At 34.8% G+C, this 14,187-nt stretch overlaps 1 protein-coding gene across 6 annotated transcripts in view; it reads left to right on the top strand.

Moving 5' to 3' along the window:
• LOC150105413 (uncharacterized) overlaps positions 1 to 14,187 on the top strand; it is a 362,599-nt gene that overhangs the window by 286,703 nt on the left and 61,709 nt on the right. For all 6 annotated transcript variants that reach the window (XM_090394785.1, XM_090394784.1, XM_090394783.1 and 3 more), the window contains one exon: positions 8,930 to 9,237. In XM_090394785.1, coding sequence (XP_090250911.1) covers positions 9,166 to 9,237 — 72 coding nt within the window. In that variant the 5' untranslated portion in view covers positions 8,930 to 9,165. The remainder of the gene's footprint in view (positions 1 to 8,929; positions 9,238 to 14,187) is intronic.

The following is a 14,187-nucleotide window of genomic DNA, read 5'->3' as shown; positions in this document are numbered from 1 at the left end:
TTGCACACCATGGATCATCATCTCCATACATCACACCTCTTACCACTCTGTTTCTCGATTGTTCACCTGCATTCCTCACCCTCTCTCCTCTAACCCTTTCTCTCTGTGTTCTCCTACTTACCTGCTGTCCTGGCATCACTCTATCCCTGGTTCCAGCACTCCCTTGCATTCTTCTCATTTCCTATCTCCGACTTTTTCCATTCTCTCCTCTTCTGTCATTTTCATTTGTTCTAATGATGCAACTCTTTCCATAGAATTTAACTATCTTTTGCGATACCTTCCTGCCAAATGGCTACAGCTCCTACAAAGTAGATAAAATACTACATGGTCCTTTCCTACTTTCCACTCCTCAAACACACAGGAACGAAACATTACCATTCCTGTTTGCTGTATCCGAGATATATCTGAAAAGACAGCCAAAGTACTAATAAAATATAACCATCACATCACATTCAAACTACATGTCAAATTAGCAACTATGGTCTGCTTTCCTAAGGACATCCTCTAGCAAAACTCTGAGTATTTGAAGTTTCCTGTAACTTAGTCTACTATGGACAGACAGGAAGATCTGTTAACATCTGCCTTGGATAACATATGAAAATACATTTGCTACCATTATCATTATTATGGCAAGCCTGAACTGGCAGTCCACACTTTGGACTTCACACACAGGATTAGATGGGAAAAAACCAGCATGCTATATAGAAGTTGTTACAGGTCAGAAAGATTATTTTTACAGTTAGCAGTGGCTATGAGGCATTCTCCTAACTTGAACAAGTAGAATGGCATTAATTTGCCAAAAATTTGGGAAACTGTTATCCTTAGATCAAGTGTAATACACTAGTGTGTGTGTGTAGAACTTAAGGACGAACAGTATTTCTGAAGATGACAACTGCAAATTCAGGCGAATTAACTTGTGGTAATTTTGAGTATAAAGTGGTTACACATTCAGATTTTGGAATTGTGTGCAAAGAGGATCACGTGGTAGCACTCAAGGAAAACACTGGTACGTGGATATCTTGACAAACTGGCAAACTGTCTGCAACAAGTATGCTTATATGCTTAAAGGTCTGTAGTCTGCATCCCTTTGCACGCAATTCGACCTTAGCTTTTGGACACCAGTGTACTTCTTTTTTTACAAGACTAGAGGGAGCCAAATTAGGACTTTTGATCTTCAGTCCATTACAATTTGAACTGCTTCATTTACTCATTGTTGCATATAAATTGTAAAATGTTTTGTTCTGAAGATGCTGGTTTGAAATTGAGTGAAAAGATACAAGATATAAGCTTGTTAATAAACTTAATTTTATAATTTAGTTCATTTGGTGTTGTAATACTGTTAAAATACGTTATGAATAATGTCCAACACCTCAGCTTGTCTATTAGATGGAAGGAGTCTGACTCATTGTTGGACCCACTCTAACCATCGTTTACGGAAAACCTATAGCTCCTTGAACTCATTCACTGATGAAGTACTCACAACCATCTCTGGCAAGCCATTCACCACCCTTCAAGCACAAAATCTCCTAATACCCTTGCTAATTACACTGTTCTATAGATCCCTGGAAACTGTAACTGGGAAAACCCTTTTGTTTTCTCCCATTCTGAGTCATGTATTAAAATAGGTCTTCTGTGTCAATTCTATAAAACTCTATTAATGATTTATATGCTGCTATGAGTTAAGTTCCTTCTTATTTGCCTATCAGGTAATTTTTTAAGTCCAGATCTTCAGTCTGTTCTCATAAGGAACATTTCATAGACCTGCCACAATCTTGGTCCCTCTCCTCTGGATCCTCTCCACTTCCATGGAATCCAGGGAACAAGATACAGTAGTCCTGATGTAGAGCCTAATAAAGGAGAATAATAGCCACTTTATTTCTGCTTGAGAGTGTGTTCAACAGCCATATAATCTGAAAGGTGGCCAAAACAGTAACGTAATGTGCTATTTTGGTCACCTTCAGTATGTCCTCTAAACTTCAATTTCCTGTCTACAGTAATCCCCAAATCCCTGTCCTCATCAATTTCCTGCAGTTCAGTTCCAATTGATATAATATACAGTGATCTCCTCATCCTGAAGTGACCTTACACTTGGCCACATTTATCACCTACATAATCTACAGTCACTATTGGTCTTTCCAGCTTTGCATCATCAGCAAACTGAATATTTTCTCTTAAATCATTTCCTATATCACTGATGTATAAATTAAACAGCAGAGGACCAAGTTGAGCCCTTCAGTACACTACTAGTTGCCTTCTACCAGACTCATTCCCTCTACCTGATGCACCACTCTTCAATGTCTTTTGATCACCCACCCTCTTATCCAAATGATCAACTTCTTATCTATCCCAATTTGCTCCAATTTATGCAGTGGAGTTCCATATGGAACTTGCATAATCCTATCAAATCTCTTCACAAAGTCCAACAGTATCACAGTGGCCATTTTTCTTCATTCACATCATTGTCACTTTATTATACTTATAAAGTATCATTTTCTTGTCCATCCACTTTTGAATTCTATCTTTTACTAATATCTGCAATACCATAATCACTACTCCTTTGATACTGATTGACCTATGGTTTGCAACTTCTGTATTGGAGCCTCCTTTATGCAGTGGAACTATTTTGTTCTACTTTCACTTCCTTAGCATCTTTCCAGGACTGAGGTTCAAATTAAACAGCATGATCAGAGGAGGTGCCAATTCTCTTGCACATTCTTATAAGACAAGTGCTGATATGCCTAATCCCCTAGCTACGTTTGCATTAAGGTTCTGCAATATTGGAAGCACCTCCAGTTCATTTTCCTGTATTCTTCCATCACTTAATGTCACATTGAATGATTGAAGAATAGATGTATAGGATTGTAATTCCACACATGTTCCTTCTTAATAGAAAATTCTGCACATCTGGCAATCTCTCATGACTATATGATTCTCTCAAGACTATATGATTGCTTTCCCCAAGTCGAGGCAGTATGGCTCATTGGTTACTGCTAACAAATGCTATGACCAGATACAGCACTTTCTCGAACCTTTTGTCTTCTCTGTTACACATTGTCTCAGGTCTCTTAGCAGCTGTATAAATTCTATTTTCTTCCCTCCCTGTGACATTTCCTCCTTTCATTCTGTGTCTCCATAGTTGAAGTCCCTCTCCCCCCATTATAATTGCTCAGCCTGCACTGATCATGCAAATTTGCTAATCCATGCTGTTTACATTCTCTGTTATATCCTTTAGCCTATAGCAGCAACCAACTATATACTGCATCCTGTTGGCTTCTATTTCACACAGAATTGCCTTAAATGAACTGCCCTTTGCATCCCTGTCCTCCTGACATACTTTATTCTTTTAAGGTTCAATTCTTCTGCTGTCATTAGTAAAACTCCTCCTATTCTGTTTCTTTGCCCTCTCTGAAATCATTATTATTTATTGTTATTTTTCTGAGCAATTTCTGTTTTTTCATTTTATGTATTTAGTTTGATTGAAACCAGACCTGAGGTTTCAATCCCTACAGCTTTCTATTACTGTATCACGCTTTTAATTTAAATAAAAGCTAAAGTAAATTTTTGAAATTAGCTCTATGAAATTACACCTTCTGCGTGTGGCATTGAAGATAATCTAATTTAATAGGTGACACAAACTCTGAAATGCCTATATGTTCACCTTTTATTAGTTGATTTTAAGGTTTTGAAAGAAACATACTGGTTTTCTTTGGTGGTGGATAAAGTTTATGGTTTCCTTTCAAGTTATGATAAGCAGATGTTATCAATAGCTAAATGCATAGTATTCCTTAGTAAAATTTTATTTTTGTTTAATCCTTTGCTCGAGTGTAATCAAACAAAGTTTGTATGTGAAGTATCTTCATGACTAAGCTTCACATTAGTTGCTTCAGTATTCCATAATGCAAAGGATACTTCCTGTTAAAATGTGTATATGGCTAAGCATTAGGTGAAGAGTTACTATCCAGACTGGTTTCAGTCTTTGAGGTCTCATCAGTGGGAGGCAGACCCAGAAAGATATCAAAGTTTGAATTAATGCAGAAGTCATATTTCCCATATACAAATAGCAGAAAGGTGTATCAACATAGTATTAAAATACTCTGGATTAAAGAAAGTTGTAGAAGTTTTTTTTACATGAGTTACAAAATGAATTTTTGTGAAGTGTAAGTAAAAAAAAAAGTTGTTTACACTTGGATAAAGAATTAAATAAGAATATCCATGTGTTAAGGCTTAAGTGCTGGGAGGAGATCATATTGGTTGTTGAATGGAGTATTGACAGGATTAAAACCTAATTTTAATGCTTCAAATATTTTGTCTGTCACTTACAGACGAAAGATATCTTCAGGGAGTACAAAAAACACTGGTAACACATGCACACAAGGACAACACAGTACTCATTGAAACGTGGCTATGACTCTAAAGTCCTATCTAGGTAGTGTGCCATCTATGGCCATTTGTAGGCAGCCTAGGAAGGATTTCAGAAATGTACATCTGTATCCCGATGTACCCCTACATCTGGGGTACATCGGGAAAAATAGTTAGGTCTTTAAAACAGTATAACCTCCACACAGCTTGTTAGCCCCGCTGGAAACGTGCTACTGTTATCTGTCCTACCAAAGATCAGCTCCCTCCCCCTCAGTACCTGGAGTATATAAGTTACTGTGTTCCTGCAAGTTGGCATACTTTGGACAGATAGATAAATCAGCACCATCTGTTTAGATGAACACAAAACTTACATCTGCAATCACGATTATGGTGCCTGACCATGTGTTGGATACAACTCGCAGGATTTTCTGGAAGAAAACTATTATGCTCCATCACAGTAAATTTAAAAAAAAGAGACTGTTTTTGGAATTTGCAGCACCACTCAGAAATCAACTGAATTTAAACAAATATAGGTGCAAAAACTTCCCAAAATTTTGGAAACATTAATTGCCAGAGGTCCCAATTTAATCCTAGGCTACCTACAACCACCCATAGAGGGCACAACCACCTAGATAGAATTTTAGTCATAGCCACATTTCATTGAGTATTGTGTTCTCTCTCTCTCTCTTTTCTGTGTGTGTTTTGCAAGTGTTATTTTGTACTCCCTCAAGATGTCTCAGTGACTGAGATGAAATATTTGAAGCATTAAAATTAGTTTTTAATCTTTTCTTAGTGTTGTCAGTACTCTATTTAAGAATATAATTTACTTCGTATTCAAGTGAAAAGATACATTCTCTAATCCAGAGCATGGTGTCCCTATGAGGAGAAGTCTTTGTATTAGGCTTATTACTGCACGTGTCTGTTTGTTATAATAGGAATATATTTTCATTATATGTTTGGATAATCCTTAGAATTCTTGACATGTATCTGATTGTACTGTGTATCACCAGCTTGGAGAAATCAATTTACTGTTTGAGACATGCATAAAACCACCGTTGCTGATTTGATGATGATTTCCCTTTAGCAGGGAAGAATTGTGTCAAATCTTGTCTAGGAGATGAATTTTATTTTATAAGGACTTTTCATTCAATGGAGAGTTAGCAGGTCTCGTGTAGGAGTAGTGGACGTTTTCATCCTGCAAGATGGGCAAACTGGCCAGAATAACATACAGTTGACAAACATACCACACTATATGCACATAGGATTAACTGCCTTATTAGAGCACTAATTAGTTTCTAAGAAGCCTAACACATATGGGAAAAAAACAGGTGGGATATGTAAACTTTTTCATTTCATAGAATAATTTTAAGCAGTGATTTTATTATAAATTATAGAGTAAAATCCCTGATGTACAGTGCTTGGCAAAATTAACAAAACGCTTAAAAACCGAGGTGTAACTCATGCAGTTTGTGATGAAGCAGGATAAAATTTGGTATGGTGCAGTACAATACAATAACAATGAAATGAGGAGACAGCAAGAATCATTGGACATGTGTGTGAGGTACGGTACATAGGGAAATATAAAAATTACCAAAAATCACATTACAGAAGTCAACACAGTATTCTCGAAAATACAGACACATAACATCAGTGCAGCATATGACCCCCCACACACACCTTTCTAATGGTTGAAGAGGCCTGACAATGATAGACTGTGCTCTATACATGGGCATCTATAAGATTCTGTGGAGGCTGAAGTCTGTTCTGGTGCAGACTTCAGCTGACCAAGTGACCGAGGTAGCAGTGGTGGCTGTTGAACAAGTGTGCAATGTATCCCACACTTGTTTGATTGGATTTAAACCTGGTGATGTTTTGAAATGGCAGTTATTGGATATCTTCAGTTTTAAGATGCTCCTCTTCACATTAAATCCCTGCCCCTCCCAAGAATAATTATAATTGATTTCAATTAATTTATTCTTAAAATTATTACTGTAAGTAAATTTAATCCATAAATAATGTACTTACTCATCCTGGTTGGCTGTGAGTGACAGCATTTCCTCTTGCTTTCCGACTAACAAGTTCAAATTCCACTGTGGCATGAATGTTTGGGGAGGTCGTTAGGTAATAGATGATTTTCTTCACCTAGTATAAGACCATCATCTGGCTTATTGGAATGCTGACATAGCTGAAAAGTTCTTGTATGGGCTGTAGAGTGGAGTTTATGGATTGTCTAACTCAAGATATGAAAATGACATGAGAATATGCTATAGTTTTCTACTTCTGGGATGGGATCGAAGTTATTTATTGTGCTAAATTTCATATTCAGTTAAGCATAAATAGAATACAGTACTTCAGATTTTTTTTTTTTTCTTTAGTGTAAACCATTTCATAAATTAAATACAGCATATAAATTCTGTCTTATCAGTAGTGGTGAAACTGAATGTAGAATATCTGTAATTATTTGACATCAAGATCCATAAACAGACCATAGGAATAATCATAGAAGAAAACATTTTGATGGAGTAGATTGGGAAATCATTCATAAGATGTTTATATGAAGCACTTTCTGTAGAAAGAGCTTCATATAGTGTCATGAACTTACTACATATTAGTTATTGTTTAATAATAATAATGTCCAGTTTTCATGTTCTTCCCAATCACTCTTTTTGACCATGGGTAAATGAGAGGCAATAGTAGATGTTTCTTATGGATTGTTGTAAAGAGACTTGCACTTTCCCATGATATTAAGTGTGGTACGATAGGGTATTGTATACTAGTAGAGTCAAGGGGAAGTTTCAGACTAAACTTAAGGCCAAGAGGACCTCAAGAACTAGCTGGGCAGAAGAAAGCATTCTATATTTTAATGGCTGGAATGGCAGAAGAGGAAGATTGAAGCAGAACTGGGATCTGCTTCAATCTTCCTGATATAGTGCACTAACATTTGCACCTTACAAGAAGAACATGCACAGTTATCTTCCACATAGATTTAGGGTGATGCTTCTTTGTGATTACCAATGATGATAGCAGAGAATACAGAGTAAGTGGTTTTAGATTTTCTTTAGCATTGAGCTAAAATGAACTCCTACAAGGATGCATGGAACTTTATCTGGTTCTTTTGCAATGAAGACTTAGTTAAGTTGGCAGTCTCAGATGGAAGTCATAGGTTTTTCCCTCTTACAGAAACGTTAGTGGTTTTGATATGGCCTTCATTACCTTCATGATAATTCTAAATACTCCAGCCCAGCAGTTTCTTGACAATTTTGTTACTTCTGAATTAATATGAAAATCAGTTGAATAACTATGGATTTTGCAGATTTAGAAACACCTGCAAGCATTTGAATAATTATTGATTCTTCACTTTCTCTCAGAGAAGTACTAAGACCCAATGTTAAGCAAACGTGGACAGCAAAAAAGTGATGGGAAAGTCTAGGTTGCAGTAGTTGTAATAAATGAAATACTGGATTTCATTTTCCTCTATTTTCCATTCCTTTACCTTCAAATACCTCCATAAATCTAAACCTTACCAAACTCTGTACAAAAAAAGAATCAAAAGAAATGCTCAAAGAAAAAGGCCTAAATACTATTAGCCTCCCTTCTTTCGTCTTCCAAACAGATTATTTGTTATACTGATGGATTGTCAGACACCAATAAGATTAATGGAGGCACTGGTGCTCTCCTTCTACTCCCGAAAGGTGAGAAACTATCAATAAAAGTTGGATCTGGGAGAATTGCTTCCAATTTTAACAGAGAACTTTATGCAATAAATAAAGCACTAGAAGCTTACTTAAAATTATCATCATCTCAGCTATAGAGACAATCAAAAATGGCAATATCAAGCTCACACAAGACATCCATATACTCTTAAACCAACTAAGTGTTTGGGAAAAAAAAGTTGCATTCTACATTGGATTCCTGCTCATAGGCATTGATTACAATGAAGCAGTTAATAAATTAGAAAAAGAGGTCAGAGGACTCAACCAAGAAACTGACATTATAGCTGTTGATGATGCTAATGCACTAGCAAAATCTAAACTAATTCCATTGAAATCAGGGCTACAACATCAAATTCCCAAAATCAATGTTGACAGAAAGACCTCTACCACAATAGCAAGACTCTGAACAGTATATTGCAGAGGAATGAAGACCAATACAGATGATACGAGATCATATAGAAACTGCAATAACCCTAATACTGAACTCACCGTCCACTCACATTTTTACCTGTCCAGCAATTACAGCAGCCTTGCAAGCAATAGACCTTAATCCTGAACAACAGCTCTGTATGAACAAAATCATCGACATAACCAAAGCAGTTCAAGGAGCACATGGAAATATTTAAGACTCTTCAAAGGACAAGACAACAACTGGATTTCTAGATTTAGACAAAATGTTTAAGGCTTCTTCATATGTATTGTCTATTAGTGTTATTATATGTAGTGTTAATGATAAGTTGTAGCTGATCATTTTCCATAGAATAAATCTTTCTCAAAATGTCATCTTTTTTAAATAATAATTTCATGTTTCTGCAATTAATATTGAGATAATTTTGATTTGTTTTTTACATTTACAGGTTCTTGTTTAGATCAGTTTCCATCTGTTGTAATAAATCAAAATCAAGAAAAATGTTCAAAAAGCAAAAAATCAAAAAATGTTACTCAGTCTTCTTCAGGACATAAAGTTAAAAAGAGTAGATTTAAACATGTCAAGTCTGTTGATGAGTTTGTGAAAGCAGGACTGATAAAAGTTGTGTTTCCAGATGAAACAGTTCATGATACTGGTAAAACAGGAAGTAAGAAACCAAAACTAATGCCTGGATTGGTTCAGCTTGCACAGAGTGATGAAGAAAATAATGGTACAACTGAACAAAATCAATATAAAGTAAGTTAATGTGAGATTCTTTGAATGCAATTTTGGAATAATTTCTAAATATGATTTCAAGTGAAATTTGAATGTTTTGCACACAAGGAAGTTTTTAATATTTTCATAAAATTTGTATACCCTCACATTAATTTATTACTATAGTAATCTCTGTTATCCAATCAGAATGGGATAGCAATTTGCTGGTCAGATAATTGATAGTATGGTTAACTGAAGCCACAGTTACATGGTGCACTAAAGCATTTGAAGGTTGAATCCTTTCTTTTAGTGTTACATGGTGATCAGCATTCATTTTTGAAATTATGGATTCTACAACCGTGCTAAAATAACTCTTTTTTATTATCCCGACGTTTCGATCTTCATATCAAGATCATCATCTGGAGCATACATAAATATACAAGTAAAGCTGTGTTACATTTCAAACCATAAGCTAGAGAAACAATGATTTGATCACATGCTACTCACTGGCATGACCTCCCTCTAGTGAAAAAAAAAAAAACATCAAGCTATATTTAATTTATGAGATTACATAAATAAACATTCTTGCTTACAGATGGTTTTCCTTCCAGTAATAGTGATGTCCTATTTCTATTATTATAATTGTTATTTTTGATTTAAAAAAAAATAAATAAAATAAAAAATTATTTATAAATTAAACATGAATAAACATTCTTTCTTATAGATTTTTTCTTTAACAGTGATGTCCTATTTTTTTACTATTAAAGTTATTTTAGATTTAGGATCCTGGATTTTCTACAGTCTTGTTTATAGTTGTTCTTAGAGAGGAAGGATTCATGGGACGAATATATGCCTTCCATATGTATGGGATTTTTAGACCATCATTATTGTTTAGATTGGAGTGGTTGATAACAATCTCACAAGCTGACTTAAATTTGCATTCATACCATGTTTTAGTGTGATGTAGACAACTAGTGCTTTTCCAGTCAATTCTATGTAAGATGTTCAGGGCAAGGTGTTCAACAGGCTTTTTTAAAATGGTGTAGGAACAGCAATATCATTCCTAATTGCATCAAGCTAAAAAGGAAATTCACCTCAGTAAAAAGTGCAATGAATATATTTCCGCATGGAGAAAGAACTTCTCAGAGAACAAATCCAAGCTTCCAGAAAGAACTTAGCCGCTACACAAAACCAGCTACAAAAGGAAAAAATGGAACTTTCAAGCTATGTAAATGCAGATATCTGGATGATCCTGGAAAAGATTACTGACAACATGGCGAACCACATCTTCCAAACGAAGAAAGAAAATCTAATTTCCAACTTCCAAAGACTAAAAGATTGAAAGAACCAGCCGCCATATTCAAATTTCTCCACAATGAACAATCACAGCCAACCAGAAGCAAGAAACAACAGGAGCCACCAATCACCTACAGGTAACAGTAATATAGTGAACCTATCCAACCACGCTTTAAACAAAGACGAAATCTCGATATTTAACAAAGGTTTAAATTATGCCATAGCACCCAAATCAATAAACAAACTTGAATTTATTTGTAATATTGAAAGAGGCCTAAGATTCATCCCAAATAACATAGCAGAAAAAATACGTTTAGAAACCGCCAACCTTTTAAATCATAACAAAACAATAACAAGCAACCTAACTCAACACGAATTAACAGCGATAAAATCACTAAAGTCAAATCCAAACATCTTTATAACCAGAGCAGATAAAGGAAGTGCCACCGTTATCCTAAACCGAACCACGTATGTGGAAAAAATGAATCTGTGGTCTCGGACAATAACACATATCAATTAGTGAACTATAATCCAACTAATAGAATAAAAAAGAAAACAGAGAATTGACTTAAGTCAATTACCACATGCCCAAAGATACAGTCAAAAATCTATTTTCACACTATGCTCGTTCCCCGAGAATTTACGGGCTACCTAAAATGCACAAAGAAAACACACCGTAAGGTCTATAATCGAAGGTATTGATAGCCCGACTTATTACTTAGCCAAAAAATTAGCAGCAGTACTCAAGGAGTTGTTAGGTCATTCCCCCCCCCCTCCTATATCAAAAACACACAATACTTCATAAACATCATCAAAGACATTACATTAGAAAAAGATGATCTATTAGTCAGTTTTGACGTCTCTGCCCTCTTTACGAATGTCCCAATCAATAACACAGTTCTTCTTTTACAGAACAAATTTCCTCCAGATATGATGAAGCTCTTTGCACATGTATTATGTTCTGGTTATTTTGTATGGCAAAATGCTTTCTACCTACAGAAAGAAGGCACAGCCATGGGCTTGCCATTATGCCCCCTCCCGATTGCTAACTTTTATATGGAACATTTTGAACAACTTGCTCTAGGTTCCTCCCCTTTAAAACCCAAAGTCTGGCTTAGATACGTTGACGATGTTTTCGCGATCTGGTCTCATGGCCGCTAGACACATTCCTTAGTCACCTAAACAAGCAACACAAATGCATACAGTTCACAATTGAGATTGAAAAACATAACACACTGCCTTTTCTAGATACACTTGTCACATGTCTTCCCTCGGAAATCTTTCCTTCACTGTTTACAGGAAACCGACACATACTGGCCAATATATATATATACACAAACTCCTACCACCACCCAACACAAAAACTAGGTGTCATCAATACCCTAAAAAACAGGGCTCTTGAAGATCTGCTCCAATGAACAGGCTCTGAAAAACGAATTTAAAGTGATCAGCAATACTTTTCAAAAAAAAAATGGATACAGCCAAAACACTATTAACAAAATTCTCTACAAGACCTCAATAAAAAACAAAGAAAAACCAGACTACAATATCTATTCCCTACATTAAAGGGATATCAGACAAAATAAACAGAGTACTACAAAAATATAACCTCAAAGCCACCTTTAAACCTCCTGCAAAATTAAAAAGCTTACTCAACTCATCCAAAGACCCACTCCGTCCGCTGGCCCACCCTGGAGTATACCATATTTACTGCACCTGCAACATACCATACATAGGAGAAACAGGATGCACAATTCTGATCAGACAAAAAGAACATAAACGACACATCAAATATAATAATTATGGTGAAGCTGGCCTTTCTGATCATGCCCTGAACACCTTACATAGAATTGACTGGAAAAGCACTAGTTGTCTACATCACACCAAAACATGGTATGAATGCAAATTTAAGTCAGCTTGTGAGATTGTTATCAACCACCCCCAATCTAAATAATAATGATGGTCTAAAAATCCCATACATATGAAAGGCATATATTCGTCCCACAAATCCTTCCTAAGAACAACTATAAACAGGACTGTAGAAAATCCAGGATCCTAAATCTAAAATAACTTCAATACTAAAGAAATAGGACATCACTGTTAAAGAAAAAATCTATAAGAAAGAATGTTTATTCATGTTTAATTTATAAATAATTTTTTTTTTTATTTTTTAAATCAAAAATAACAACTATAATAATAGAAATAGGACATCGCTATTACTGGTAGGAAAACCATCTTGTAAGCAAGAATGTTTATTCATGTAATCTCATAAATTAAATATAGCTTGATGTTTTTTTTTTTTTTTTTTTTTTTTCACTAGAGGGAGGTCATGCCTGTGAGTAGCATGTGATGAAATCATTGTTTCTCTAGCTTACGGTTTGAAATGTAATGCAGCTTGTCTTGTATATTTATGTATGCTCCAGATGATGACCTTCATATGAAGATCGAAACGTTGGGATAATAAAAAGAGTTATCTTAACACGGTTGTAGAATCCATAATTTCAAAAATGAATTGTAGGTTGGATGAGTAAAGGTTTGTTTATATGAAGGTCAGACAATTGCAAGATCACCATATTATTATGAGACAACTTTCATAAGGCTTATTGTTCACTCTGTTTGCTGCTGGTGATAACTTTCAATTTATTCATTATTAGTTTGCTCATTGCTATTATCAGTGAATTTGCTGTTTGTTATTTTCCACGTAAATAATATATTTCTTACTTGCTTAGAAAGTGACACATCCTGTTGCTTTCTAGTATAGGTTGCAGTGGTTGTAATAAATGAAATACTGGATTTCATTTTCCTCTATTTTCCAGTCCTTTACCTTTAAATACATCCATAAATCTAAACCTTACCAAACTCATCATGATAATACTAATTACGGGTATAGACCATATTGGTCTGTTCCAGTCTCATTATTCATCCAATATCCTTTTTTGAGGTCTACCCTGCCTTCTCTTTCCAGTTGGCTTATATTTTAGTATTTGTTTAGGATATCGGGTGTTGGCCATTCAGTTTACGTGTTCAATTCCTTTTGTTTAGTTTAGTTTTTCTTCTATTAATTTTGTTTTTAGTTCTTTTAAAATGTTTTCCTTTTTTGATCTAATAATGTATATTTTGCAGTTCTTCTCATAAATCTCATTTCACTTGTTTTTATTCTTTGTTTATTGCCCAGATTTCACTGCCATATAATAATGTAATCACTGCTAAAGTATTGTATATTTTCAAGCATGTTTCTTTTTGTACTATATTTGAGTTGAGTGTTCTATTTATCAGGCCTATAATCTGTAAAAATTTTGAAGTTTTTAATTTTATGTCTTTTTCTCCTTCATATGATATTTCACATCCAAAATAACTGAAAGTACTTATCTGTTCTATTATTTTATTATTAATAACTATTTTGCTTCTAACTGGAGTTTATCTACAAAATGCCATCATTTTAGTCTTGTCTATGGAAATTTTCATTCCAAACTGTTCTACTATAATGTTTAAATTATATATTACTCTTTGTAAATTGTCTTCCTTATCTGATATTATTACCTGATCATCTGCAAATAATAGCGTATTTATTTTATTCCGGGAAATTTCTATACCTTGGTTGTTTAAGGTGTTCCACTTGTATTAATATTTGATTAACGTAAATATTGATAAGTGTTGGAGACAGAGTGCATCCCTGTCATAGACAACGTTTCTTTT

Source organism: Typopeltis vanoorti, chromosome 6 (genome assembly GCF_054136105.1).
Source record: "Typopeltis vanoorti isolate ZY-2024b chromosome 6, IOZ_Tvanoo_1.0, whole genome shotgun sequence".
NCBI classification, from domain to species: Eukaryota; Metazoa; Arthropoda; class Arachnida; order Uropygi; family Thelyphonidae; genus Typopeltis; species Typopeltis vanoorti.
The sequence above is the reverse complement of the archived record's forward strand: the minus strand, read 5'-3'. Positions and strand labels throughout refer to the sequence as shown.